Source organism: Nesoenas mayeri, assembly GCF_963082525.1.
Source record: "Nesoenas mayeri genome assembly, chromosome: 8".
NCBI classification, from domain to species: domain Eukaryota; kingdom Metazoa; phylum Chordata; class Aves; order Columbiformes; family Columbidae; genus Nesoenas; species Nesoenas mayeri.
In genome coordinates, this window is record NC_137554.1 from 10,726,304 (window position 1) to 10,753,768 (window position 27,465).

At 37.4% G+C, this 27,465-nt stretch overlaps 1 protein-coding gene across 7 annotated transcripts in view; it reads left to right on the forward strand.

Annotated features, from left to right (window-relative positions):
* The window catches only part of ZNF326 (zinc finger protein 326), a 29,492-nt gene extending 4,025 nt beyond the window's left edge, over positions 1–25,467 (forward strand). For 2 of the 7 annotated variants that reach the window (XM_080348367.1, XM_080348368.1), the window contains 12 exons: positions 3,634–3,760; positions 5,831–5,991; positions 6,120–6,236; positions 8,894–9,092; positions 10,844–10,878; positions 11,812–11,899; positions 12,592–12,706; positions 14,414–14,561; positions 14,887–14,986; positions 16,342–16,472; positions 17,270–17,365; positions 22,402–25,467. In XM_080348367.1, the coding sequence (XP_080204493.1) occupies positions 3,649–3,760; positions 5,831–5,991; positions 6,120–6,236; positions 8,894–9,092; positions 10,844–10,878; positions 11,812–11,899; positions 12,592–12,706; positions 14,414–14,561; positions 14,887–14,986; positions 16,342–16,472; positions 17,270–17,365; positions 22,402–22,629 (1,530 nt within the window). In that variant the 5' untranslated portion in view covers positions 3,634–3,648 and the 3' untranslated portion in view covers positions 22,630–25,467. Of the gene's footprint in view, positions 1–3,633; positions 3,761–5,830; positions 6,237–8,893; positions 9,093–10,843; positions 10,879–11,811; positions 11,900–12,591; positions 12,707–14,413; positions 14,562–14,886; positions 14,987–16,341; positions 16,473–17,269; positions 17,366–22,401 lie in introns of all 7 variants that reach the window. The other 5 variants (XM_080348364.1, XM_080348365.1, XR_013922394.1 and 2 more) reach the window with 4 other exon arrangements.
* The last annotated feature ends 1,998 nt before the right edge of the window (positions 25,468–27,465 follow it).

Here is a 27,465-nt window from a genome sequence, read left to right on the forward strand (position 1 = left end):
ACCTTATTGTGGCCTTTCAATACTTAAAAAGGGCCTGTAAGAAAGATGGGGACAGACTTTTTAGCAGGGCATGTTACAACATGACAAGGGGTAATGGTTTTAAACTAAAGGAGAGGAGGTTCAGACTAGATATGAGGAAAGAATTTTCTACAATGAGGGTGGTGAAACACTGGCCCAGGTTGCCCAGAAAGGTGGTAGATACCCTGTCCCTGGAGACATTCAAGGCCAGGCTGGATGGGGCTCTGAGCAACCTGATCTGGGTGAAGATGTCCCTGCTCATTGCAGGGTTGTTGGACTGGATGAGCTTTGAAGGTCCCTTCCAACCCAAACTGTTCTATGAGCAGTGAATGGGGAGCAGGCTACAGGTCGATGCAGCTTTTTTAATGTTCTGGGGTCCCTCTGTCTTGCTTTAGTTAGTAGAAAAAGAATCAAAAGTTTGAAAGAGGCCAGTATGAATGGATTTTGTTGTCTGTGATTGTGAGGTTTGCCAACTAATAAGTTATTTATCTTGAGACTGTAGTAGCTAAAGCTGTGCAAGTGATTATTATTCAGCTACTACATTCAGAAACTGAAATATTTTGTTTTAGTTCACCTGAACGAATATTTACTGGCTTTTTGTATGTTTTCCCCTTTTTTAAGATAAAGCTTACTTTGAAAACAGACTTTCGAAGTAAAGGCTAATGCCTGAAGAAATATTGCAGTTACTGTTTGACTGCAGTATCTTTGTCAAGCTTGGGGCATGAAGTGTAAAATCTATAAATCTTCAGCAAAGTTTGCAGCTGACAAAATGACTGAACCAGGAGGCTAGTGGCTGGACTGATAGGTTAACTGCTTGGCAATCTGGGACAGTTAATGAAATAGTTGGAAGGAGATCATAAGATCACCTTCATTAGGTCAGGTCGAAGACATGTCTGTCCTACCTCACCAATACCCTGTAGGTCACTGTTTGGAGGTGTGGAAGGAGCAGTGTAAGTACTCTGTTGGTATCTTTATAGGCCTTCACTGGTCTGCAGCTTGAGACTTTCTGAACCAGAGACCTACTCATTGTGTTCAGCCTCCTTGAAATTTCTTGTTAGTGGATTTATCCAATTTCTTTCTTAAATCTGTGTAAGTTTCTAGTAACTTCATGTCACAGAGTAGTTCCAGGATTTAAGTATCTGTTCTGTGGAAAAGGATCCAATTAATTTCTTAGCTTGTTATTTTTAAGTTTCAGTTGCCACCTCCGGTTTATTGTAGTAGAAAATTATGCAAGTGATCATCCCTCTTCACTTCTTTGTACCTTTTGCCTCCCCTGTTAAACTTTTTTGAACATGAGTGTGTTATAACATAGGTAAATTCAGTGCAGAGAGTCTGAAAAGGATGAGTAAGCTGTTCACTGTAAGGGAGGAGGTGGTGATATCCTAAAGTCAGTGATTTGAAGATTTAGGGACTGTCATAGCTCTACAGCAAATCTACTAATGTTAGATAACATGAACTATGGATAAGTAGGGAGAGTATTGAGCAGAAGTGGGTGTCAGAAATTATCCTGTGATTGTAGAACTTATTTTAGTATTTGCGTTCATACTAAAAATTTTAGACTAAAAATTTATTTCAAAACTATGCTTCAAACTATTTTTTAGAAGAGTTCATTTGCATGTGAATGTTTTTTTTTTCCCCACTAGTGAACTTCTGGCATATGGACAACACTGGTCACTGCTTACTACACTGTAACAGAATGGGATTGCAGTGGCAGGAATCTCAACAGTATGTTGTGTTCTTCCCTGTTGAGTAATTTGATTCACCTCTTCAAGTCTTAGGCTAATTACCTTTGTGCCACCTCAGGGTCTGTAGATAATAGGGAGCAGGTGAAACTAAGGGAAATTATTGGATGCTTTCAGGTCAGATATTTCAGTTTTCAGAATGTCAGTGTCTTTTGATTAGATATACTGTATTAAAAAAAAATACCTTGGGTCTGAGGCTGACCATGGGATCATCTAACCTTCATTTCTGTGAAACAGATTATTTTATTGACTACTTTACTCTTTTTACTGACCTGCATCTTTATGTAGGCAGTCTTGAGGGTATTCCACAGGATTAGGTGGTAGATCATTCAGTCATACCAGAGAGGAATGTTAGATGCTTCAATTAGAAGGCTCAGCCATTTCTAGAAAGAGTAACTTTTTGCAGTTTAAGTTGATGCTGTGTGGTGCTATGCAATTAGTATTTTGAAAAGCATTTTTTTCAGCTTCGCTGTTGAATCTTTATTGTGTGTTCAGAATATGGAAAGGTGCAGTGTGAATTCCCTCTCCAAAGTTTTTTCTTTCAGAAATATCCTCTTTAATTTTTCAGAAAGTACCAATGATCATTAAAAGAAAAAGTCAGCAGGAGATATTAATTTGTTGGAGTGTATTCAGGCATGCGAAGAACATCTGTGTAAAAGTGATATAGTCAGCTCAATACCATTTGCAGAATTCTTGTTGACAGATGTAAGAAAGTAAGTTACAGTGGCTGCCTGGTGCTAACAAAGAAACAGGTACAAACAGGAAATAATATACTTATTTTCATCACCAGAGCTATTTTAATTAATTCATATGCACACAGAATTACTATTTAAACTGTAAAGTTTCTTAGAACTTCAAGTGAGCATGTTGTCCTGTTATCCTTCTGCAAAGTAAATGCTTTACACTTGGAGATTTTGAAATGAATACAGTACTCCCTCCTGTCAGAGTGGACAAGTCTTTGAGTGGTTATGGTTTTATTCTTCTTGTGTTCACTGTGTTTTCCTTCTCTACGTTAACCTTTTCTGTGAGTTTTGACTTGCCAGGCTTCCTTTGTGTGACCCAAAAGTTACTGTTGGTTGGTACCCAGAAGCAGTTTTGGTCACTAGGATGCCAGTGAAGTGCAAGTTGTCTGCTACAGGAACACAGGGGATCATGCTCCCTATGCAGGTCTATGGCACTGTTTTACTGCTTTGACTTGGAGTAGTTATTTAACCAGAACTCTTACATAGGAGTTCCAGTGTTGAGGAAGAAATTGGTTCTCTTGCCAGACTTCATTACAAGATATAAAGATGTCGTGAAGTGACATCAGTTCAGCTATAAAATACCAACATCCTGATGTAGTTGGTGAACTGCTGCAACTTAGCTGATGTGGGTGGATTTTGGCTTGTGCTAGAGTGGAGAAAATGCTTATGTTTGACTGTGGCCTGCATGCAGAGTCTGTACTGCAGCATGACAGCCTGTAACCCTCACCCGAGGTCTGTGTCAGTGTGAAGGGAGGTTTATTGTGGTGTTGGATAGAGAAAGCAGATGCTTGTGAGTTGTGTGTATTATTAAAGGGAGGGAAGTGGTCTTAATTCTCCACTATCTTCTGACATATTCTACATTGGGCTTCTCCATTTAATTCTGTTAATCTAACTTGCGTCTGATTTGCAGCTGACGGAACAAATAATCCACTACTGGTAAAAAAATATGAACTTGATTTCAGTTAAGAGGTGCTCAGGTGATGACAAAGGCACTGGTTTGCAACTGACGGTTTTGTATTTTATTTGTAAGCACTGTGACAAGGAAGAAACTTTTTACTTAAGAATTTAAGCTAAATTACTTAATAAGGCTTCTTGTTTGCTTTATAAACATTTTTCTGCTCTTTTTTTAGACATGGACCGTGATTATGGGCATGGAGGCTATGGTGGCCCACGATCCATGGACTCTTACCTTAACCAATCCTATGGGATGGAGAGCCATGGAGGTGGAGGCGGAGGAGGTGGTGGTGGTGGTAACAGGTAAAATAATCCTTCAGTTGTCCCAAGAATTGATCAAGTCTGATTTAAGTTTAAATTGTTCTGTCTTCTAACTTAAGTGTTCCTGAGGCATGTTGTTATGATTTTGTACGAACGCTTTTGTTCTGAGTCTTCGTGTTCGATAAATACTGGCAAATACTAAACCGTAAGAGCTAGATTCTTGTAATAATCAGCATTTTAGTGGAAAAGTTTGACCGTGAAACAATGCGTCTTTGAATGAAAATGGGAAGTTTTATTTTTTGGTAATGGTTTGCAATTTGTAGCTGATTGGCCTGACGTACCATTTCTGACATAGCAGACTAGACCTAACCGGTTTGGTGCCTTAGACTGAATCTATCAACATTCCATTTTCAAGGAACATTTAGGGTATTATGTTCTTTGGTTTGAATGTGCAATGCTCAAATGATCTTGGTATCGAATCTGAAAGTCATGTCCAGATTATTTCATTGGCAGGTACTGATTACACTCATAACTGTGTGCATGTTCTGGGCTGCTTTGTAAGATGGATTGGTCTAAAAATAAAAATTCTGATGCAGTGGTCTTAAAGTTGTGTATTTAATGCTGGGATACTATTACTGTTGCTCTTTCAGATAAAAACAGTAGGGAGCAGCTGATTTGATTTAGGTCTTAATAACATATTCAAAGAAGCATGCTTTTCAGAGTAGTGATTCTATCTTGGAGGAAATAAAACGTGAAGAAAACTTAAATAATCTGATGGTTTTCTTGTGCGCGCCCTTGAATTCTTATCTGGCTGCAGCCAGAGTTTTGTATGATTCTTTTCTCTAGTCACCGTGGTGCCACTGGGCGAGGACAGTACTAAGTAGAGAGGCAGGAGAAGTGTTGTGTTTTGCTGTTTTGTTAAACAGTTAAGTATACTTTGTTTGAAGATGATCGTTAAGATTGACTTAAAAGTCTGAGCAGAGAATCAGGAATGAGCTGTACCTACCATACAGTAATCTGCATATGATTGAGGTTGAATGACTACTTGAACACTGAAATGTCTCTTGCCATATAACATTAATATTGTGCATGGGTCCTTTCTGTAGATTATGTCATTTTCTGTGTAGCTTTGGGTCTTCTGAGACTTAGATTTTAAAAAGAAGCCATTCAGTTTAGTACCGATTCAGTTAGTAATTTGAGTCTGTTCTAGTTTGTATTTTTTCAGTCAAGGGGTTGTCTTTCCCAGCTCCTGCTGAATCACCCTGTTATAACTCTGCAGGGATACTAATGTTTTTCCTTTCCAAGTGGTCACAAATATGGATGATTTCTAGCCTGACACCCTCTTCCTTCCCTTACCACCCCCCTCCCTCCCCCAAACAAACTCTTGATAGATAAGTAAAGATTTCAGCTCCTTGTTACTCTACTCTGAAATTCCAAGGACTGTGTTTGTGTCCACTGTGCATGCTTTGGGATAGACATACAAAATCCTGAGTTACTAGACTTAATGGTCTGCAAGTGAAGGATGGATACACTGAAGACCATGAACTCTTTGATTAGGAGACTGAATTTTGCAGGAAAGAAAATTTCCAAAAAGTACAAATATAAATGGAAGAGCATGTGTATTTTTTGTTTAAAATGAGAACTCTGAGGTGTTTAATATTCGCAACTGTACCACTAAAAAAATAAATTTTTTCTTCATAGTTCACAACTAAGTCACCTTTTAACTGCTGTTTAAGTATTAGAATATGAGGGCATGATTTTGAAGAAAGGAGCATTTGACTAGCCTATAAATGTCTGCAGGTGATTATTTTTGTGAGACTAGGGCTGGGCTCTAGTAATGTTTTAGTAAATGTTGCTGAAAATTTAAGTAAACGAAGTTCAGGCATACTGAACTTTAGAATTGTTTGTAGCAAAAATGGCTCAGATAGCTTTCTATCTGGTCATGGTGTGTTTGCCCAGCCCTAATCAAGATTAAACAATAACACAACTGTACGGACCAGTATAGTAATAAATTGATTTTTAGTTGATAAATGTCAACTGATAACTTGTCTTTTGAAATGTATAACATTAGTAAGCTTACTTTTTTTTCTCCTCACTGTGCAACTTTTCCAGGTTTGGACCTTATGAGTCTTACGACTCCGGGTCTTCTCTGGGTGGGCGAGATCTGTACAGATCTGGCTATGGTTATAATGAACCCGAACAAAGCCGCTTCGGAGGTAGTTATGGTGGTCGATTTGACAACTCCTACCGGAATAGCCTTGACTCTTTCGGAGGTAGAAACCAGGGCGGGTCTAGCTGGGAAGCACCTTACTCCCGTTCAAAATTGAGGCCTGGGTTTATGGAGGACAGAGGAAGAGAGAGTTACTCTTCCTACAGCAGTTTTTCTTCACCCCATATGAAGCCTGCACCTGTAGGCTCTCGGGGGAGAGGAACGCCTGCTTATCCTGAAAGTGGATTTGGAAGCAGAAACTATGATGCTTTTGGAGGACCATCAACAGGCAGAGGCCGAGGCCGAGGAGTAAGTACAGAATCTTTTCAGATTCTTTTCACTAGACACTCTTTTAAACCCTTTCAAGACCACTGCTTTAAAATGAATGCACTGTGCAGTACAGTGTGGGTTTTTTGTCCAGGCAAACTATCATGGTTGACAATGGTGTTTACCCCCTTGAAGCTGTCTTCAAGCAGAACCCTGTCCCTCCTTCTGTTGAAAGTAATGAGTAATAGAAGACTAGTTGATAAGGTTTGTTAAATCTCTCCTTTTGTTTGAAAGGTGAGGATAAAAGTAATAGGTTTGGTCTAAAAGGGATTAAAAGGACTTGCATTTTTCCTTGTAAACACTAGCATCTTTGCTGCTGGTGGGGAAATACTTGACTATTGCGAAAGTTTAATTCAAAGCCTTTTGAAGTTTTGAGTAGGTTAAAGGTGCAATGTATAAGCAAAAAATAAAACGCAGGTTGTGAATACTAGAGTAGTTCTTGCTTCCTGTAAACGTTTAGCTAATTCGTTAATATGTTGAACACATGCTTTATCAAACATCAAGTCTTTTGAACTTAATTCTTACTCTGACTTGGGTATTGGAAGGGTGATGTGGAGGAAACGGCAAAGGCGGGTGGTTAGCAGTTACAGTGACTTTTTCAAAATTAAAGCATGATTAAAGGGGCATCATCAACTTGAAATCAGTTCCTTTTGCGGAACTGAGATTAATTTCCAGATAGTGTGCCTAGTCCTGTTACTTGTATTAATTTTGTTTTGAAGACTTAACGTTCTAACTCCTTCTCATTGGATTTGTTTCCAGTGTAGGATGCAGAAGTTTATGTCCAAGAAGCAGCAAGATTAACTGTACAAGAAATAGTGGGTCACAGTTGGGAGAAATAATGCTTGATGTTAAATGAGCTAGGGGAAAAAAAAATACAACAGAGAGAATAAAAAAAAGTCCTGTCAGAAGTTTTAACTTTAAGTTGATGGTGTCCCTTTATCTTGCTTTTATAATCCCAATTCTGGTTGGTTTTTTTAAGCACAAAGCGTTCAGTGAACCCTTTTCTGCCTGTGCCTCTAGGAGTAACTTTTAAAATTCTTAAGCGTGCCATATTTCTTTGGGAAGCAATTCTTTAATATTAAAGCATACAACTTGTTTGTAACTTGAAGTGTAGAGAGATTATTTTTAACTGGGTCTTTTAAATGCCTAATTGTGTGGTTGTTTTGTTTCAGCATTCTTGACTACTGTAGTTGCCATATTCAAATCTTAGCTCAGATTTGCACATGGCTGCTAGCTAGCATGTAGCATGGTATGAGAAATAGATAGATTCTAATCTTCGTTTCTCTGCTTGTGAAGCTGAAAGTGTGAGATTCTTAAGCTTGGATGCCATCCTTTCAGAAGTCATTTAGATCTGAAAGTTTTGCGCAGAGTTACAACCAAGTAGCCTTATTTCTTTTTTTGTTTTGTTTTTGAAATTTATCTTTTTAGTCTTTTATATAATAAAGGAGAATGTGAAGGCTAACTACTTACCATATGTAAAATGCATTGCACCTTTAATAGATGGACTATCTGTTTAAAAAAAAAGAGTTGTCCAAATGCATACTTCATGTAAAATTTATATGTGTAGAGTATAAATGTACATGCTAGGTAGTTCTGTAACTATCTCAACTAAATAAATTAACATGGAGATCTTGTGCATGGACTTCTGATTAAGACAAGTGCCTGTTTTGGTACATCCTGACTGTCATTTAAAATTTGCTTTAAAAAAAGAGAAGTCATATTTTTCACACAGTATATTGCAGTTATTTTTATGTTCTTCCAACTTTGATAGCATAATACTAATTCTCTTCTCATGGCAATACAAATATTTCTGCTTATCCAAGTCACCCATCCAGTCAGTGGGCTCTCTTCTGCCCTTTATTAATTGAATAATTGAGTTAATATTAAGAAGTATGTTAGCACTTTTGAAAATATTGAAGCTACCTAAATTCTCCCTCTTCAGATTACTCTTTTAATCTGTGCCTTCAGAGAGGTAACTTTCATAAACAAGTGTCCACAAGTGACTTTACAGTGTTTTAGAAATAATAGAAAGGTTTAGTCTTTCGACTGAAGTTTCATTCCTATTGCTGCTGTGTTTTTATATCACTTCCTCCAGACCCACCTTTTTAATTCTGAATTTATTGAATTCAGTGGAGAGAAAAGTACAAGAAAGAATGAGTTTCCCTCAATTAATTGCTGTTTCAAGCTGGACAACCTTCTATATTCAGTTTTCAAATCACTTTTAATCATTTGGCATAAGGAAACTGCCATTTTTTAAATGACTGCTGACTAAAGTGTCAAAAACTGGGTGGTAGTCTTTGTGGTTTTCCCAGAGGGAAAAGTCCTGCATCATCTAGAGAATCTGAAGAGAGGAGCCAGGGTGTTAGGCTGAGATGTGATCTCTGATAGACATGTTCATTATCTGGACAATGGTTCTGAATAAGCAGAAACATAGCTTATATATATGTATTCATTCCACTGGACAAACGCCCACAAAGCCATTGCAAAACACAACATCAAACTGGGAGCTTAAATTTCCCCTGCATTTTGCTATAGGATACAGATTTTACTTAATTTGCAGTTTTATTGTACCAAGTAATGGTTTTATTTCTATTGATTTAATATATTAATACCTTTCTCTTGATTTCGCAAATTTTCAGCATATGGGAGACTTTGGAGGAATGCACAGACCTGGAATTGTTGTTGACTATCATAACAAACCCAGTCCTGCAGCAGCTGCTGCAAGAGGAATAAAAAGAAAAATGATACCACAGCCATATAACAAACCTGGTGGGACATTTATCAAGAAACCCAAAATGACAAAACCTATTTTGAAGCTGACCCAGAAAAAATCACCTAGTAAGTAACAAGTGCCATGATTCTTAAAGCTAAAATGACTTTTTAAATTTCAGTTCATTAGGAATTATTTAGTTTTAATATTAAGAAAGAGGGCTATATGCGCTGTTTTGGAATTAATTTTCTTCCTTTAGAGTACCCCACAACAGATTTAAGGAATTTATTCTTCTAGCTTTTCCACTGCAAAGATAATTTGTTGAATGAAATAGAACATTTTGATGTGTTTAAATATGTCTGTTGAAGACTATTGCGTTCAGACTTTATACTTCCTGGAGGCAAATTTTCACCACTGAAAATAATTTCAGATCTCAGGTTGCCTTAAGTGATGATGCCTCACTAATATTAAAATGTGCCATTGCATGGGCTGGGCCCTGCTGTCCAAATACTTGGATGGGTATAAAAAGTAGTGCATCAACTGCTGTGAAGCTAAAATAAAGGCATAGGGTGTGGTTGAAGAGGAGAAGGAAAGGGAGGCAAACTGAGAAAACAGTGGAAACTGTTACAGAATAGTTTATGAAAGGCAGAGAGAGATTGTTTCTTCTTGTAAATAAAATTCTTTAATGAAGAGAAGAACTGGAAATATAAATTGCAAAATATTAGCGGTGCCTGGTTTGTCTTGGCTTCCCTAAAGATGTCTTATAATTCTAATAATTCTGATTCTACAGTCAAAGCTGGAGAAAAAATTCACCAATGAGGTTTGAGTAAATCCCTTGCTCTGAGGGATGTAAATTTGAGTGTTAGATATTATGAACAAGGTCTACAGCAGTAATACTTTAGGGTTTCTTTGTGCTTGTATTTTCCTTAGTAATTTGCATCTGCAGTGTTTTATATAGTTTGGTTTTTATATTATATGTTTTTTATATTCTTTGTTTTCAAATCACACCTGAAAAAAGTTGGCAAGGTAAATAAATAGGCTTTCCACATGAAAACTTTATTTTTTTATTTTGTAATTCTAGTTAAACTACTGTGTATTATAAAACTGTTGATTTTAACTTCAAGAGTACTGTAAAAAAATCAGGCACTGGGTGTACAGAACACCTTCCTCTGCCTTTTGTATAGAGAACATTATTGTTGGACTTGCCAACTGTGGTGTGATGAAGCAGTCTGTAAAATACACATCCAGGTGGATCAAGGCTGCTCTTCTTTCAGTACTTCCTGTAGGTTCTCCTTTTCTACACTGCTTTCAGACAGAGCTCTTCTTGTTTGTTATCTGTTCCCCCTCACTGATTTCCACAGTTTAAGGACCAGTGTACTGTATAATACTGAAGTTACTTAAAGAAGTGGAGTAGATGGTGCCTACTAGAATACACTTTCAACCAGCCTGTCCTGTGGCTCTGAGACTGGGGGGAAGAAACTGTTGGGTGGCTTAATACAGTTTTCTGAGACTTCAGCTGTAAGATGATCTAAGCAATAGCATGTGGTTAAAAAGTGAAAAGTGCTTAACAACTAACAGAAAATTGGATGCAATTGGTATATATAATGTATGTAATATACAATATCTGTATGAAAAGATATCTCAAAATGACATTGTCCTTCAGTCTTGATGTTTTTGTTTTGTGGAGTTAGGTGATTATATGCCCAAGAGTAACTGATTTTACATTTAGTATTATTACTAAAATATGATAGATTGTAAATGTGTACTGTCCTAGCTGCATAACAAGCTGAATTTTTTCCTAAATTCTTATTGCCTTAAAATGAATTGTCGATGACAGCATTTTTGCATTATTTATTTCTTTCTCATTTTATGTTTACAGACATGAAGTCATCTTTCCAGGATTCTACTATAGAGGTAAAGATTCCCAGAACTGGAAAATATTTGTGATTCTTTTAGAAGTTTGTACAGTATACCATAAGATTAATAATTGTTAAGCTAGAGGTGTAAAAATTAAACACTTAACTATATAAGTTTTTCTGAACTTTTTTCTTTTCTTCACCTTATCTGTATATGTCTTATTTTGGTGTCTAGTCTGGTCTTGAGTGAAAGATATGTCTTGTGCAGATAGCCTGGAAAATGAATTTTAAAGTGTATTTCTAGACTGTACCTATTATTGTAATACACAGAGAGCTGTCCTATGGACACTGCTCATGTTGTCATAGGTAGTTGGTTTGAATTCATAAACCTGTCACCTGCTTGGGTGGCCTGAGAAATTTAGTAATCCCTGTGCCATTTTGCGCTTAACAGCAGCGAAGAAGAATGGATAGGACAGAGGACACATATAGGAGAGAGGGTAAATAGAAAAAGAACCTCTGTTAACAGGTCTTCTCTGATAGGATACAAAGATTAGGTCCTACCTACAGAAAGATCAGTGGCAACTGTATTTAAGAATGTAGTTAGTGAGTTAAGCCTGTATATATGTCCTGGTTCTGTGTTAAAAGACTGGAATGTTATTTTCCTTCTTTTTGAGTGGAGGTGTTAGTATAACATATTCTCAACTAAGTACTTAAAAGTCTGACTTAGAAGTCAGAATATTTATGTAGAAGACAATGAGAATTTTGTGAACTAATTCACGAAGGCTTCAAGACATTAAGGCATGCTTGAAGTGTTTGTACACAGAGTCTAACTAGGCTCAATTTGCTTTCCTCAATTGTCATATCTGGTAAAAATCACAAGGAACAGATTATTTGAAATAATTGTCAGTATCTTTTTTTTGTAGATTTAGAATGGCATTGTTTTGTTTGTTTATTTGTTTTCTTACAAAATGTATGGATTTGACTTTATTAGGAAATTGAAGTGGACACAAGTGGTGCAGTTGTCATATATGAAGACTTTACAAGAGATGCTTACGATCTTGGATATCAGACTTTTGGAGGTAAGTTGGTTTCCTTTTTCAGGTAGGGTATCGTAGGTATTGTATTTGTGTGACTGTGGGTCAATAGATTCAGTAAGCCTGTATGTATGACCTCTAATTGTTATTGAGTAGCATGACTTTTTTTAAGAGAGTTTATAAATTTAGGACCACGGAGGACATGATAATTTGTAACATTCATCCATCACTTGTTTTGTTCTTTACATGCTTATCGTCTCTGCCTTTCTGATCATGTTTCTATATTGTCATTGTTGACTTATTTTAATTCTGTGAAATTAATGCAAGTGGTCTTCTCTACTCACTGACATTCCTTTGCTTAAGTTATGTTTATCCCATATGATATGTTGGTAAGGAGAGCTGGAAATTTGCAGCCAACTGATTAGAGTTGCAGAGGAAAACTCAATGTTTTCCTAGGCAGAACAAGGCAGGGTTTGGTTTAACTCTGAATTTCCTTACTTTTATGAGTGTAATCTAAAGTGTAATGCCTAAACTACTAAGTTTGCATTGTTGGGAGCAAGTGTTTAAATTGGTTGACTTTAGAGGAAAAACAAAGCAAAACCCTATGGCATTTTAAATCAAGCTTTTGAAATACTTTGGTATAGGGTCTTTCTCTCCATTTTGAGGACAAATACGTTTGTTGTTGTTTTGCTTTTGTTTTTAACATAACATTTTAAAAACCTCTACTGTATGTTAAGATGGCAAAGGAGAAGTTAAAAGTGAGGAAGAAGAAAAGCGGCGAATTGAGGCCAGAAGAGAGAAGCAAAGGCGTAGAAGGGAAAAAAACAGTGAAAAATACGGTGATGGATACAGGTTCGTGCTGTAACTTTTACCCTGTGTGCAATTTATCCTGTTGTAAGAATGTCTTCTTTCCTGAAAAAACCCTTAGGACTAATTTTTCAATAAATAAAAAAATGAGTAAAAAGCCCACCCTCTGCCACCTGCCAAATCCCTCACCCCCAAAACAAAACCAAAAAACTAACCCAAACAATTGCCACCAAACCCCGAAACAAAACCCCTAAACCCAGCACCAGAATCCTGTGGCTTAGATGTTTCACTGGATCTCTGCATTATCAGAAAATACACAATTTCCTAACACCTTCTCCCCCACAAATGCATCAGTGCACACTTGAGAAGCAGCTTAGAATGGTACTGCTTTTGAAGTGTCTATTTCAGTTAAATATATATACATGCTGACTTAATAAACTGTTAGAAATTGACTTTATTCTGGTTTTATATGTGTGTAGAGCTATTTTGTAGCAAGAATAAGTAGATAGTTCTGTAACTTAGTCTTGCCACAGTGTTGTGGTTTAACCCGAGCTAGCAGTGCAACTAGGATACGGCTCACTCACCCCCCTCCCCTGCCCCCAGTGGGAGAGAATCAAAAGGGAAGAGAGAAACTTGGGTTGAAATAAACACAGTTTAATAAAATAATGAAATATTAATACACTAGTAGTAAATATATATATATATATATAATAGAAATGAGATACTCAAGGCAATTCCTCATGAACTGTGTCCACAACTGAGCAGCCGGTCCCACAGCTGATCCTAGAGAGAGAAAAGAGAGGAAAAAGGCAAGAAAGCCCAGAGGCCTCTGCAGGATGGCAAAAGGCTGGGCTAAACATCCCAACCAAACTCCCCTGGCTCAATAGCAAGAGGAAGAGCAAACCAGAAGGTCCCACTCTTAAATCTGGAGCATGACATTAATGGGATGGAATATTCTCATTGATCAGTCTGGATGTCAATCAAGCTCTGCCCCATCCATGCCCCCCTTTCTTGATGCCTCACACCTGCAAGCAGGGTGCTCAGTGGCCTTGGCTTTCAGACCAGAGCAATAAAGACATGAACTCTGTGCTAGGGTGCTCTTTGCTTGTTCTCAAACTAAATCCAAATAATGAGCATGCTAGCTATGAAAAAGAAAGGTTTCTAACTGCAGGAAGAAAATTAACTCATGTTCAGTCAAACCAGCACACACAGCCAAGCAGGCTACTGGCTGACACTGTACAAAGCTGTTCTATGTCAGTGTGGTATATGACGACAGCATCAGAGCCTTTTCCTCATTGTACTGAGGGAGCCATATTTCCTTATAAAAATTATATTGGTTTTATGTGGAAAATGAGCTTTAAATGAATGCCTTTGACTATTTGTAGTTTGGAAATCATGGGCTGGCTTTGCTATGAAGTACTACACACAGTGACAACAGATGGCTGTGAGAGATACACTCACAGAATAACGTGGCTTTTAAATGGCTAGCTTCTGATTTCAGCAGTTTTCATCTTCTGCATTGATAATTCATTACTTTGAGACTGGCCTGGTTTATATTTGGTTCTTGTGGCAGTTACCCTTCATAATGGTAAAATACTGGATTTTTTTTTCTTTCCTTTTCACTTAGGCTTTTTTGAAAAGCACTTTTGCCATTCCTTTGTTTACTAAGTTTGTCATGTCCTCATAGTTTTGAGGAGAGAGGGAAGAATGTTTCTTTAATAGTAATATTATTAAATGTATTTCTCGTAACAGAATGGCCTTTACTTGCTCATTTTGCAAATTTCGAACCTTTGAAGAAAAAGAAATTGAGGCACATCTGGAGAGTGCAGCTCACCAGGAAACGTTGGATCATATCCAGAAACAAACCAAATTTGACAAAGTAGTGATGGAATTTCTTCATGTGAGACAATTTTTTTGATTTATATAATACTTCTACGTAAGAATGTGGTTGCGATTTACCATTTGTCTTCAAAATATGCTTAATTTATCATTATTCCTTTTGCAGATGATGTTTGGCACAGTATGTTAGTAAAAATTGAAGCAAAGGCAGTCTGTAAAATAGTGTTACTTTTACAATTAGAAGTAGTATCTTAAGAAGGAACAGCAATTAATTGCTATTTATTACAAGAGCTAGACTGAGTAATATTTTAAGTATAGATTGCTATTGGATTATAAACAATTGTATATCAAGCGTGTTCATTTTTTTTCTTTCTGATTCTCTGTAGGAGTGTATGGTGAATAAATTCAAGAAGACAGCTATGCGTAAGCAACAGACAAATAACCAAACGGAAAATGCTCAAGCTGCTGAAAAAGATATAATGGAAGGTGAGCAATGCTTTTTGTGTGAAAGTGCGTACTGTGGAGCTCCGCTTGTCCTGTTCCCCTTTCATTCTTCTTTGAAATCTATAAAATGTTTAGATTCGAATGATTAGTTTTCACGCTTTTTCTATACCTGGTTGGGATCCCTTGCTTTATTTCTGGTATAATGTGGAATGTAGGCACAGTGGAAGATAGCAAAACTTATATTTGCTATCCAGGTAGCCTTGTCAGAAAGTAAGATGACATTGTGCTAGGTGCTTGTCAAACGGAATTATGTGGGTTTTGTCACGGTCTTATTCAGTATAATGCACGAGTAGTGGCCACAGGTGGATGCAGATAGATGGGAAGAGAGCACGTAAAAAGGGGGTGAGGTGATAATGGTCAAATGTGATGGCAAGAAGCTGAATAATATAAGTGGGATAGTTGCTGTGGTGTTGAGGGACACTGATAAAAGGAGGAGGTGGAGTGCTTCCTTGGCTACACAAGTTACATCTTGACCTGATTTTTGGGGGTTTTTTTGACTGTTCTACAGGCAGTCTTCTACAGCAATTTGTGTGTCCCTGCGTTGTTGTGCCATATCCTTCTCCTTTATCCTTTGCTTGGGGGCTTTGAAAAGATGTGCTAGAGCCAGAGGGGACATCTTTTGAATACCTTTATTTTGGGCAATAGCTGTATTTGAATATGGCCTTAATTAAAATTTAAATGTTAAAAGGTACTTAAAGACAGATATAGCCAACATCTTAACAATTTTGCAAATTCTTTTTGTGTATTATACTTTCCTTAAGTACTGGAGGGCATGTTTGCCTTTATAATCAGAGTGTTCTGTTGGCAAACATAGTTAAAATTGCAAGAGGAATTGGAGCCTGCGCTGCTTCCTGGTAGTGAGGGTAGCCAAGGAAATAAATAGTTGTTCTTATGAGGGGTAAAGTAAAGCCAACTGCTTTGGTGAAGCTTTGTTTGCTTGTCGTATCAAAATGTATTTTAAGGATATTAGTTACTGTTTACTTTAAATAGGTGGCATTTTTGTATGTTAAATAGTTAAATTTGATTTTTTTTTTAATAATTTCATTTCCCTTTATTTGGGCAGGAAGGCGCTCATATATTATGACCTCAGACAGTAAAACATAATTACGTGTTTCTGATAGTCTGTGGAGAGGAATATCCAAGTGAAAATCTTCCTCCAACATTGCCTTCAGCCTAGTTTTGATGTCTGAATTTCAGTGAATATGCCCCTCTGGTTCAGTTTGACGTGTTTAACAACTGAGAGTTCTAATTTTCTGTTACAAAACAACCAATCCCCTCATTTTCTTCCCTAGAGTAACACATTTTGTGTTAACGAGTTGTTGCATCTTCTTTGACAGGGGTTACTGCTGATGACCATATGATGAAAGTTGAGACTGTTCACTGCAGTGCTTGCAGTGTATATGTTCCGGCCTTACACAGTTCTGTTCAGCAGCACTTAAAGTCTCCTGATCACGCAAAAGGAAAACAAGTAAGATATTACATATTAATTTAAAAATAAAAAATGGCAAGCGTAGTCAATAGTAGGTGACAAGTGTTGCAGTACATGATGCAAGTAATTTGTATTGCTACCATTAAGTGGTGAAAAGATTTTGTTGTTCAGATTGCAAAATGTAGTACGTATGTTACCAGCATGTTTTTGCTTGGCTGTCATCTTTTTAATTTGATGAAAAGTGAGAGCAGTTTAGAATCAGCAGTAGTATGGTATTGGTCCCTGTTACAATTTATAATGATACATTTTAAGGTTGGTAGAAAAACTGAAAGAGTAGCGTGAGTGGAAAAAAAAAATCACAGTTGCCACAAGTAAGCAAGATTGCCAAAGTAATGTTTTGTTTAAGTATATAGCTTCTGTGGTTATGTAATATCGTAGAATGGTTTGGGCTGGAAGGGACCTTTAAAGGTCGTTTAGTCCAACCCCTCTGCCGTGAGCAGGGACATCTTCAACAGTATTTTAGGCTGGGATGGAAAAGCATGCATGCTATCTCTTGATGAGAACAGGTAGCTGTGGTTGTAGACAGGCATGTAGTTGTAGTTCATTATATAAGCAAGATGTGAATATACCTTTTCATCAAACTAAAGCAACAAGCTCACAAACACTCCCAGACTTAATTGAGCTTATTATGTGGTTTGGATTTAAATGCCAAGAACGAGCATTTCATGCTGCAGTACGTTCGTTATTTTCTTTACAGAAGCTGATGATGAATTCAAATTTGTGTGACAGTTGTAATAGGTATATGATAATTATTCAGTGTGAAATTTGTTTCCTAGGCCTACAGAGAACAAATAAAAAGGGAGAGTGTTCTTACTGCCACCAGTATCTTGAATAATCCTATAGTCAAGGCACGGTATGAGCTGTATGTCAAGGTAAGATGCAGATGGAAAAAAAAAGTAATCTGTAATGCTTGGTATGTCACTATTTCCTCCATGCTCATGGAGTTAAACCTCAGTGCTTTGGTATCTGTTTCTGCCTTCTGGGTGGCTCATAGATTGAAAATACTTTTAATGTATTTTGCGAGTCTCAGATCATCGTCTCAGATGACTTCGACTGCAGAAAAGATTGCCACCTTCAGATTTACCAGCTTTTGGTTTACCATTTTATATTGAGTCAATTTTTAATTAGTTGCTCTTATTTAAAAAAATCCAGCTTTAGGAAAGCATCAGTGGTGTCTTTATTTATAATATTAACTGCAGAGCACAAAACACTTAAAAAAAGAATATCTTTACATTAAGAAGCAAAGGCTCCAGCGTGTGGCTTGGTACTAAAGTACAATGCACACACTACTTTGCTACTTTATTCCATAGAATTTCTAGTATTCATGGCAACATACAAAAAATGAAAGCTTACAACAGTTTTTGTCATGATCAGAGGATTTAAAAGTTATGGCAGCCTGTGTTGCAAATATGTGGCCTGAGAAATGTATGTGAATTCACTTTAGCAAAATGTGCTTTTTTTTTTTTTCTTTTGGGCCGGTGAGGTGACTTTTTTTGTAATACCATTGTTAGCTATTTCTGGTAGTTGCTTTTAATGGGTTTATAATATTGCATATGCCCAAACAATATATACTTTTTCAGACAAAGCAAGATTGTGTTGCAGAAATATGACAATGTGTACGCCCATGCAGAAATTGTGATTTTAAAATGTCAGTTAGTCATGTCCTGCAAAATTATGCATGGTTGGGTGTGTGACTCAGATTCAGACAACTGTTCTGTAGATGTTAAGAAAAGGTACCAGAGCCTGGAGTATCTGTGTGTATTTCCAGCCGTCTCCTCTGGCGTTCCTTATGTCCGAGTGTGCGTTGTCCCGTACAGCCACCTAGTGGGGGACTGGTAAAAGGAGGAATGGAAATGTGCCATTCATCAGCTGCAAAACTGAGAAGGATAGAATTTGCAAGATTGTCCTCAGAAGCAGATCACTGATGTTTTCAGACTGCCTAGCACTGGTATTTCCTGAGGTGGATTGAACTTAATGCACTTTCAGCAGCACCTGCTCAGTGAGATATGTCTGGCTTCTGGTTGTGCAGATCCCTCCCGTCCTTATCCAGATGTATAACCAACTGCAGACTGAAGGAGTCCAGGTTTTTCACACCGCATGTGATGAATCAGAGCCTGTGATGCATGCATTTGGTGCTTGCAGTCTTCCAGGAGATAAGGAAATCTTTGTTCCAACCAAAAGTAGCTTGCTTGGAGATTCGGGGCATGCTGGCTTGGGGAAACACCCCTGCACACCCCACAATCACAAAACCCAAAACCCCAAACAAACCAACAAAAACCCCAAACCCAACACTGTTTTGGAAATTGTTGTCTATCCTGCATATGTGGTATGGAAGAATGAAATTTGGAGCAGGGAAAACCTGTGGGACTCTTGTGTAGATCTGTATGAAGTCACAAAGGCAGGTCATCAACATCATAGATGCCTTTGACGAAAGGAGAACAAAATTACAGATTGGCAACTCCTGTTGTTTTTTTTTATGCATCTCTATTGATACATTTTGATGTGAGCAAAAAAGATATATATATATTTCTTTTCTATTACACTACTGGATTTCTCTGTGCATATTGGGAAGTTTGTTCTTTTAATGTGTGGTCTAGAAGAGGTGCATATCCCAAATAAAGTTGAATTAGGGAAGCTCTTTTTCTGTTGAGGCCAGTACTTTTCTCTTAATCTCTTGTTTGATATCTTCATCATAGACATTTTAATCAAAGAACCTTGAAAGCATTGTTTCTTACCTTGGCCATTCTTCTAAAGACACCTCTGTTTCCCCAGTGTTAGTCTTGTGTAGTAGGACCCTTTCATGTTTCCAATGTGCTCTTCATATGATTTTTTTATAGTTCTTCCTTTCTCCTTATTCTCCTATGTCCACATTGTAAAGAGGGAAGAAGGGGAGAAATCCACCACAACCTACCTGCTGGCCACTCTGAAATAATAATCTTGGAAGTTTTGTTAACCTGTAGCAAGTTCCTTTGTAATAAGGAGGAAAAAAAGACCACCTTGTTTCTCAGACAAAAAGTTGATTACTTGATGAAGTCATGACTATCTCTAATTTTGGACCACTTAGAACTTCCTAAATAGAATGATGTCTGTGATTAAAAGCTGCTTGGATATTGCTCAGGAGCAGTGTCATAGAGGTTGACATTTTCTGTCACTGTGTCCCAGGACTGCTTGATCATGTGTATTAGTGAAGGCATTCTAAAGTTTACCAGTTAGGCAGAGAGACTTTGGCATCTTTTGGGTCAGGTTTGTGCGACCTGTTATAAATAGACAGAGTGGTTTCTGGGGACACTTGAATCCCAAAGCTTGGCTTGTAAATACCAATTCACAGTCTTAAACTTTCTCTGCAGTTTAAATATTCTAGAGACAAGGAACCCAAAGAATGCATCTCTTGGGAATAAACTACTTATCTGCTTGTGGTTTTGTGCTCTGAAGTCATCATAAAGTCTTTCTGCAGCAGTTCAGTGGTGTGCCTATGTTCGTGTTTTCTGTTTTTTTGTTTTGTTTTGTTTTTAAAGCCATCTGGGAACATGGGACCAGTGTGGCTGTCAAAATCAACTAGCATCAAAATTGGCTCTGCATGCTGTGCTGGATGCCTCTGATGCTACAGCACTGGGAAAGAGTGCAGTCGTTAGGATCTTCCCCTTGAGGGCAGTAACTTTTTCCTTAGTTTCAGAACTTGAAAAGTGCGTTTTATTCTGAAAAAACAGTTGGGGGAAGCAACTTCTTTTTCTTATTGTATAGAGATCTGTTCAGCCAGAAGTAGTGTGCTGAATCCAGTTCTCCTAGGTTGGCCAAGAACAACGTGCTGTCTCCACTGGAATTAAGTGTAACAATTTTCTGTAGCTCGTCCTGAAGTGTCAGGGACGATCAGGAGTTGCCTACAGGAGAGTGAAAGTAGTTCTTGTAGACAGACATTCTTTAGTGACAATTCATCATTACACGTAGCCTAGACAAAAGGAAAGATTAAAATCCTTCCGTGTATCAGACACATAAAAAGGGTTTCTGATATCCTTGTGAATCATTTACAGAGAAAGGCCACCTTTTGTTTTCTTTTGCGGGGAAACAATGCTCTCTGGTAGGCCATACGAAATTCTTAGTATACCTGTCTTCCCTCTGTAATGTCTACTGATGAGCATGTATTTGAAGTGAACCAGGTGGAGTATTAACTTGGTAATTAACTTATTTCTGTCTGTCTTTGGAAATCCTTTTTTCTGTACCCAAATGTGATTGAAAATATTTGGCTGAAACAATTAAAATTACACTAGAATCTTTGCAGTCAGGAGATCTTTCACACTTCTATCCAAAAAGATGAGCAGAATTTTGTGGAAGTTGTACTAATCCTTGGGTTAAGGTTTGGAAGCTCAGTCTTTTTATTTCACAATGCTTTCCATTGATGTTGTGATTGAATCGGTTTGAGCACTTGCTTTTCTGTATGCTTTTTTCATGAGACAGTTTACTGAGATAGTAAATATCTTGGTATTTCAATGCTGGACACTAACCTGTTCAGTGAAATAACTCCCTGGTGTTCTGTAGCCCTGTGGTACTTAACAGTAATAGTGGATCCTCTAAAAGTGGTGTGAGTTTTAACTGAGATGGGAGTTTTCTTGTTTTCACAGGTCTTGGGTAAGTTAGATATCTACTTCTAAAACAGACAGACTTAATATCTTAAAGAAGTTTAAATACTACTTTATTAAAGGAGTTTATATATGGCAGCACTGTCTTTGAGTTGATTGGGCTCAACACAGGTGAGGCGGTAAGCACTGTAGGCTGGCCATTGTAAAGTTTGTGCATAAGATTATCCTGGGACTTGGAATAACATGGTCTTACAGAACTCTACTTTCTTTTGGTTACTCTCTAAATCTGAATTTATGATTTTTCTTGATTCCAGTGTATTAAGGAAACAAAATTTTTGATAAGTGGCATTTGCTAAACGTTCTTAGAGCTTTCTATTTTTTAGAGTGATTTGTGGGCTACTGGAAGACCCTACCAGAAAAATGTAACTGAAGTAAAAATATTTAAGCAAAAAAAGATAAGGGGCCTAGTACTCATTTTTTCTTTTGGATCATATAAATAATATTCTTGAAATTCCAATTCTGGTGTAGTTAGTGATTGGTGTCATATGTTCAGGCTAGTTCCGTCCGATGTGTGAATGTGAAAGGAGCTTTAGCAAAAAAACTCGTAATACTTCATGTAGTTATTCTTCATTGCTTATTGATTGTTCATAGTTCTTAAATAGCTGAAACAAGTGAAAGCTGAGGTATGTCTTGTACTGAGTTATTCTATGGAACAGAGAAAATGTGAAACTAGAATGCCAGCATATTTAAAATACTGTCAAGAAATCTACTTAATCTTTCTGTATCAGCAAATAAATTAATTTCAAGCTAGTCAATGTAATTAATTCGAGATTTCTTTTTCATTTACTGAAGAGTTTATATTTTGGATAGAATTTTTCAGAATAAATAAAGACTGCAAATAAGGAAAAGCAGAATGAAACTGTTCAGATTTGGTTTTAGTTGGGAAGAAAGAAGCAGCAGCTGTCTTTTTAAATAAAAACATGTTGAAACTTAAGCATGTAATTTAATTTACTGAATGTTGAACTGAAATTTGGGTGTAGCGTACGTTGGCTTTTTTCTCAGTGACTTTTCTCCTTTCATTAAATGAAACAGTTTATTGGGATCGCAGTTTCCGGGGTGCATAAAATAAAACCAAGGTGTAGCTGATTTTAAATCTGCGTTGATTTTCTTGAAGAAAAAATAGAAGGGCAACAAACCCAAACTATTAAAAAGCTGTATAGAATACAATAGCGTTTTTTAGTGGCTGCCATTTTCATTCACTGAAATGAGGAGTATTGTTTTATTTTATATTTGAAATAAATATAAAAATGTTTGCTTTCTATCTTCTGCTTCAGGGTGAAAATCCTTTTGAAATTAATGATCAGGCTCAGGAGCAGCAGACAGAAGAAGAGGACAAAGCTGATGAGCCAGTTGAGGGTGAGGAAGAAGAGGAAGAGGAAGAAGCAGAAGAAGCAGCAGCAGCTGAAGAAGCAGAAGAAGCGGAAGAAGCAGAAGAAGCGGAAGGAGCGGAAGAAACTGAAGAACAAACTGACTTCACTTTAGACCACACTGAAGATAACTAAGTGCAAGAAAATGAAAATATGTTGGGGGGGCAAAACAGCTTTTTATTTCTGCTCTAAAGTGGCCAAGACTTATTAATAGTCTGTAATGAAGTTGTTGAAGATTCCCCACCATATGCATGCATTCCATTCCGTGGAGACCTTGTTTATATAATTCCTCCGTCTTTCTGATTTTGTTTAAAATGAAATTAAGACTATTTTAGTTGAGCTTTTTATAGCAAAGTGACTGTTAAAGCTGATTAAAACATTGTGTTGTATATTTTTTTAAGCATCCTATTTTTTTGATGTGTGTATTGAAAGTTGGATATAATAATTTTTGGTCTGATCAGTTGAAAAGAGGTGGGACTGTGGGGTAAATATATTAAATGCTGTATGGCATAAGCTTATATTTACCTCTTAGTACAGAATGAATTTCAAAAATTGTGCTGTTGAGTGTGGCTGTTTTGGGGACTGCATTGCACTCTGTATAATAGAGTATGTGTTATTATATGCCTTGTAGCTTTTTGTGATAAGATGTACCAGTTTGTAGCAATAAAACACTTAAGAAATGTTACTGTTTAAAGCGTTAAGTATTTCAAGTATTCTCCCATGCTGACTACTGAATTGGTTTCAGATAAAATCTTGATTGATATTATGTGTGAAATTATTTAAAACTTGTGGTTGCATTGTAGTGACCCATTTATTGTATTCAGACCCTACCTACTGGGACAGGTGAGGACTTCAGCCCTCGTAGTATGTCCAGGGGAAGCATGTTCTCACTGTATTTATATGCTGTGCACTGTTGTCTATCTTGAATTATATATAAGTGCACTTTTTCCTTCCACATTTTCTTCTAATCTAGCTTTTGGATAATGAGAACTGGAATTGTAATGCCCAATTTAACTGTTTTTAAAGACAGCTAAGTATTTTACATTATTTTAACCTAAATTGGGTGACTTAACAGAAGTGACTGTACGATCTCTTGTGGTTGTTGTGGGGAATTTTTTTCAAAATCTCATCATAGATGAAATTTATGCACCTTGCTGTTGGAGAACCTTTGTGTTACTTTGTAGCCATGGCTGTATACAGGTGGTATAAGCAAAGAGTGGGCAGAGGTTAGATAGAATTAAAATACTTTTAACCTCAAATGCGAACCAATTTACTTTTTCAGTGGTCTGTTGTAGAATTGGGAAAGCATGCAAGTATTATGGGGAAATACTCGATTTAGATACTAGGCCACCAGAAAGTCTAGTCGCAGTCAACTCCAAAGAATGCTGTGTATTGTAGTAATTTAGCTGTTGCCTTTTAGAGTAAGAAATACAACGTTATGAGGAAAGAGAGAGGAAACGGAGTTTGATGTCTTGACCTCTTGTGTTCTATACGGCTTATATTTTTCTGTGGAAAAAAAAAATCAACCTGATGTAGACTTGATTGTTGTTGTTGCAGCTGTAAAAGACTTAGCTTGGAACTACAAGTTAGCACAGGTTGGTTGAAAGATGTCTTAAGCCTGCAGCTGGTTCAACAGCATATCTTTTGGATCTCTAAGCTTAAAATAACAGAGTACTCCCTAGATCTCTAAACACTCATTCTCCTGTTTTCCATCTTAGGGCTGGGATTAAGATTCATATTTGCATTACTTTTAAGGTGTAATCTCCCCTTCTGTCTTACAAGCTCGTCACTCAACTATTTATGTGTTCTATTTGTAGATCTCTTGCCCTGCAAGAGGAAGATGCTGATCTCTTCCCAGCAAGTTAACAGGAACTGTATCAGTGTTCTAGAAACTGGCGAGAGCTTTAGCATGAGAACTTGTTTGCAGTAAAGAGAACTGAGATGCTACCCAAATTTCTGCAGTGAGTTTATTGTTTATGGTTCCTTTACTAGTTGGAAAGAATTAAGTTGCTTCTAATCAACTAAGATAAGCCCTTCTACCTAAGATCTCAGTACTTAATTTCTATTGCTGTGGTCATTTTATCCACTGACCTCAGGATCTTTGAACTCTAAGCATTCTCGACTTCACTGTTAATCTAAAATACATCACTGACTTCTGTATACTGGTGGTACTCACCTGTGAAGTGTGTGTAGAGTTATCTTAGATGACAGATGAGGGAGGGCTAGGGGGGAACAATTTGTGGTTATAATGGACAGAAATATGCTTTTCTGTAGGCTTAAGAAGAACTTTTAATGGAGTCTCTTGGTCCTTTTTGTAGCTAATGTTTCATCAAACTAATTTAATTTCCTAAATCAGTAACCAAGTGTGGAAATAATTTCGAAGGGAGCGATGGCTGCCAGTTCCAGATGATACGGATTCTTGGTAAGCTGTGCCCCCCACCAGTTGTTCCAAACTGAGTGGAGATTGCATTTGTTTGTTTCAGAATCTCAGAAATAAAGTGCACAATTCTAGGCAATTCAGGACGAAGGTGCCTGCTGGAATATACAGGTATATTTATTTACACATCTCTGCTAAGAGACCTTTCCAGTTCCCTTTGCATTCACCAAAGGCCAGTCTCTCCTAGATGCTTCCTCCCCACTTAAAGCAAGGAAAGGTTTGGTAAGTCCCACATTCTCTTGGGTCTAAAAGTTGCAATGAAGTCCCTCAAATCATGTGAGTGGAGTGAAATTTTACATCAGGTTTGTTAGCAATGAAGGTTTGTTCAGAGTTTAGTATAAAAAGGCATAACATACCATCTGTTTAATTTGTTTCTAAGTTAATTTCTAAAATTGTCCAAAGTTTCTAGGCTTATAGTATTGTACTTGCTTTTAAAAGTAATTGTAACTGTACTAAGTCCTGCAGCTCAATTGAGATGTATTTAAACAGATTTGACTGATTTTTAAATACAGCTAGCCAATGAATAAGCCTGTCTGTATAAATAAAAATATGTATGAACTGAAGTCCAACATCTAAAACAAAAGAGCTTCTGATCTTATTCTACAAATCTAAGCTTTCCTTATCCACATCCTTTGGTACTTCAAAGCTGTTGCCCACAGGAAAAAGAATAAATACCTAGAGTGTGAACTGGAACATCACAATCAGCTGAGGCAAAAACATAAAAGAGAAAGCTGCTTAACAAGACCTCAAGACCCCCTACTATCCTGTGATTCCTTCTGATTTAAAACAAAGTTCTGCCTGTATGCAGAAGTGTGGTGGTTTTTTTTCAGGATTGAAGAGTATCAAGTGTTATGGGAGAACAAGGAATAAGTAACCTGCCTGCCTTTGTGCTCCCCTGCAGGTCAAACATTTGAGTCTTCAAACCAGATGTGCCTGTTCTTTTATGGAGAATTGCCATCTTCACTCCTCTTTACCCCATGCATCTTCCTAGTGGACATGTGTATTCCGAACTGTTTATGTGCTTGTAGGGTTCTCTGTATACCCAAAGTTCTGAAGGTAAGTCAAGAATGTGGGGAGCTTTTGTGGGGTACCAAAAAAACTAAGAATGAATGGGAGGAGAAATTCATATATTGTCAATAAGCACAACCCACTGCATATTTAACTGACTATGAAAGATTGTTGAGAGCAGAACAGCTGTATGGACTTAGGAAAAGAGTTGCAAGTGTCTATGTGCTCTATTTAAAACAGAGCATCTTGGTCAATGTACTATTGTATTTAATCTTCTCACTTAAGCAAGGTCATAAGGTAGATGTTGTTCATCACCAGCTAGTAACATTGTGGTCCGCATACTTTTGTTATGAGTCTGTAAGGTTGCTGTACCATTAAACCATCAATTGGTAATGTTCCTTCAAGACTTCCTGTAAATCAGTCTTCCTCTTTTCACATCGAGATGGCTGAAACATGTTGGAGCTTGTTTGAATTTCCCAGGACGTAGCTAAGATAAGCATGCAGCTACTACATATGTGGCAGTTCACCATTGCATTAAGATCTGAATGTGCTTTATATTGGTTGAATATTTTACTCTGTGTTGCAGGCATCCGTCTGGAAGCTAATCACTCGGAGGGGAGTGTGATGGCAGATGTTTAGCATGCACTCACTGTTTACCTGGTGTACAGTGGTGTACTCCGTTAAGGCCATAGGTTTATAAGGCTGGAGAGGATGACTTTTGTGTAGTTGTGCTAGCTGATGTCAACTGTGTTTTGCTTGATGATGAAACATCTTTTCATTGGGCTAAAATATGTATTCTAGAAAGCTAACTTATTTTAACTGTTATTTTTCAGACAAGGGTGAACCGTATGCAATCTCTACCTTTTTTTTTTTTTTTTCAAAGCCTAAAACTGTTATCATTGGTATAGTGTGGGGCTCCATAAGATATTGCCCTGTTTTTCAACCTTTGTGTGTATCACTGTAAACTTTTGTTTCTGTTAGTGATAAGTAACGCACTTGTTAAATGCCATCGTAAACTTTAAAAAGAGGAGGAGGTGGAAGGAGCAATCCAATTTACTACTAAGCAATCTGTGATGCTACACAGGCATCTCCTTCCTCAAAAGACTGGTGAAACTGTAAACAGTGATGAGAGCTGAGTTCTCTGCCAGACTCAGCCGTGTGTCTCTTATATGTTTTCCTTTGGAAGAAGTGAACAGTCAGTTCAGGTGTTGTGAGGCCAAGTCAGTGTTCAAGCAGTGCAGTTGACTCTGCGGAGGGGAAGAGCTTTCCAATGTAAGTATTGGTAGTGTTGATTACAGTAGTGTTCAGCACTGGACAGACGTAGTTGCCTTCCTGAACTGTGAAGGTTTGTCTGGTAACAAATACGGTGCCTTTCCCAGAAAGACGCATACTTCATGTTGTGTTGTGCCAGTTCTCTATGTGGAACTGTGCAGAACCTGTGGCAGGGTCTAGCAGGGCAAGATCTTGCTGTATTACTCCTTAGAGCCTCTTGTCCAGTCTTTTGCTCCTCATAGGTGTCATAGACT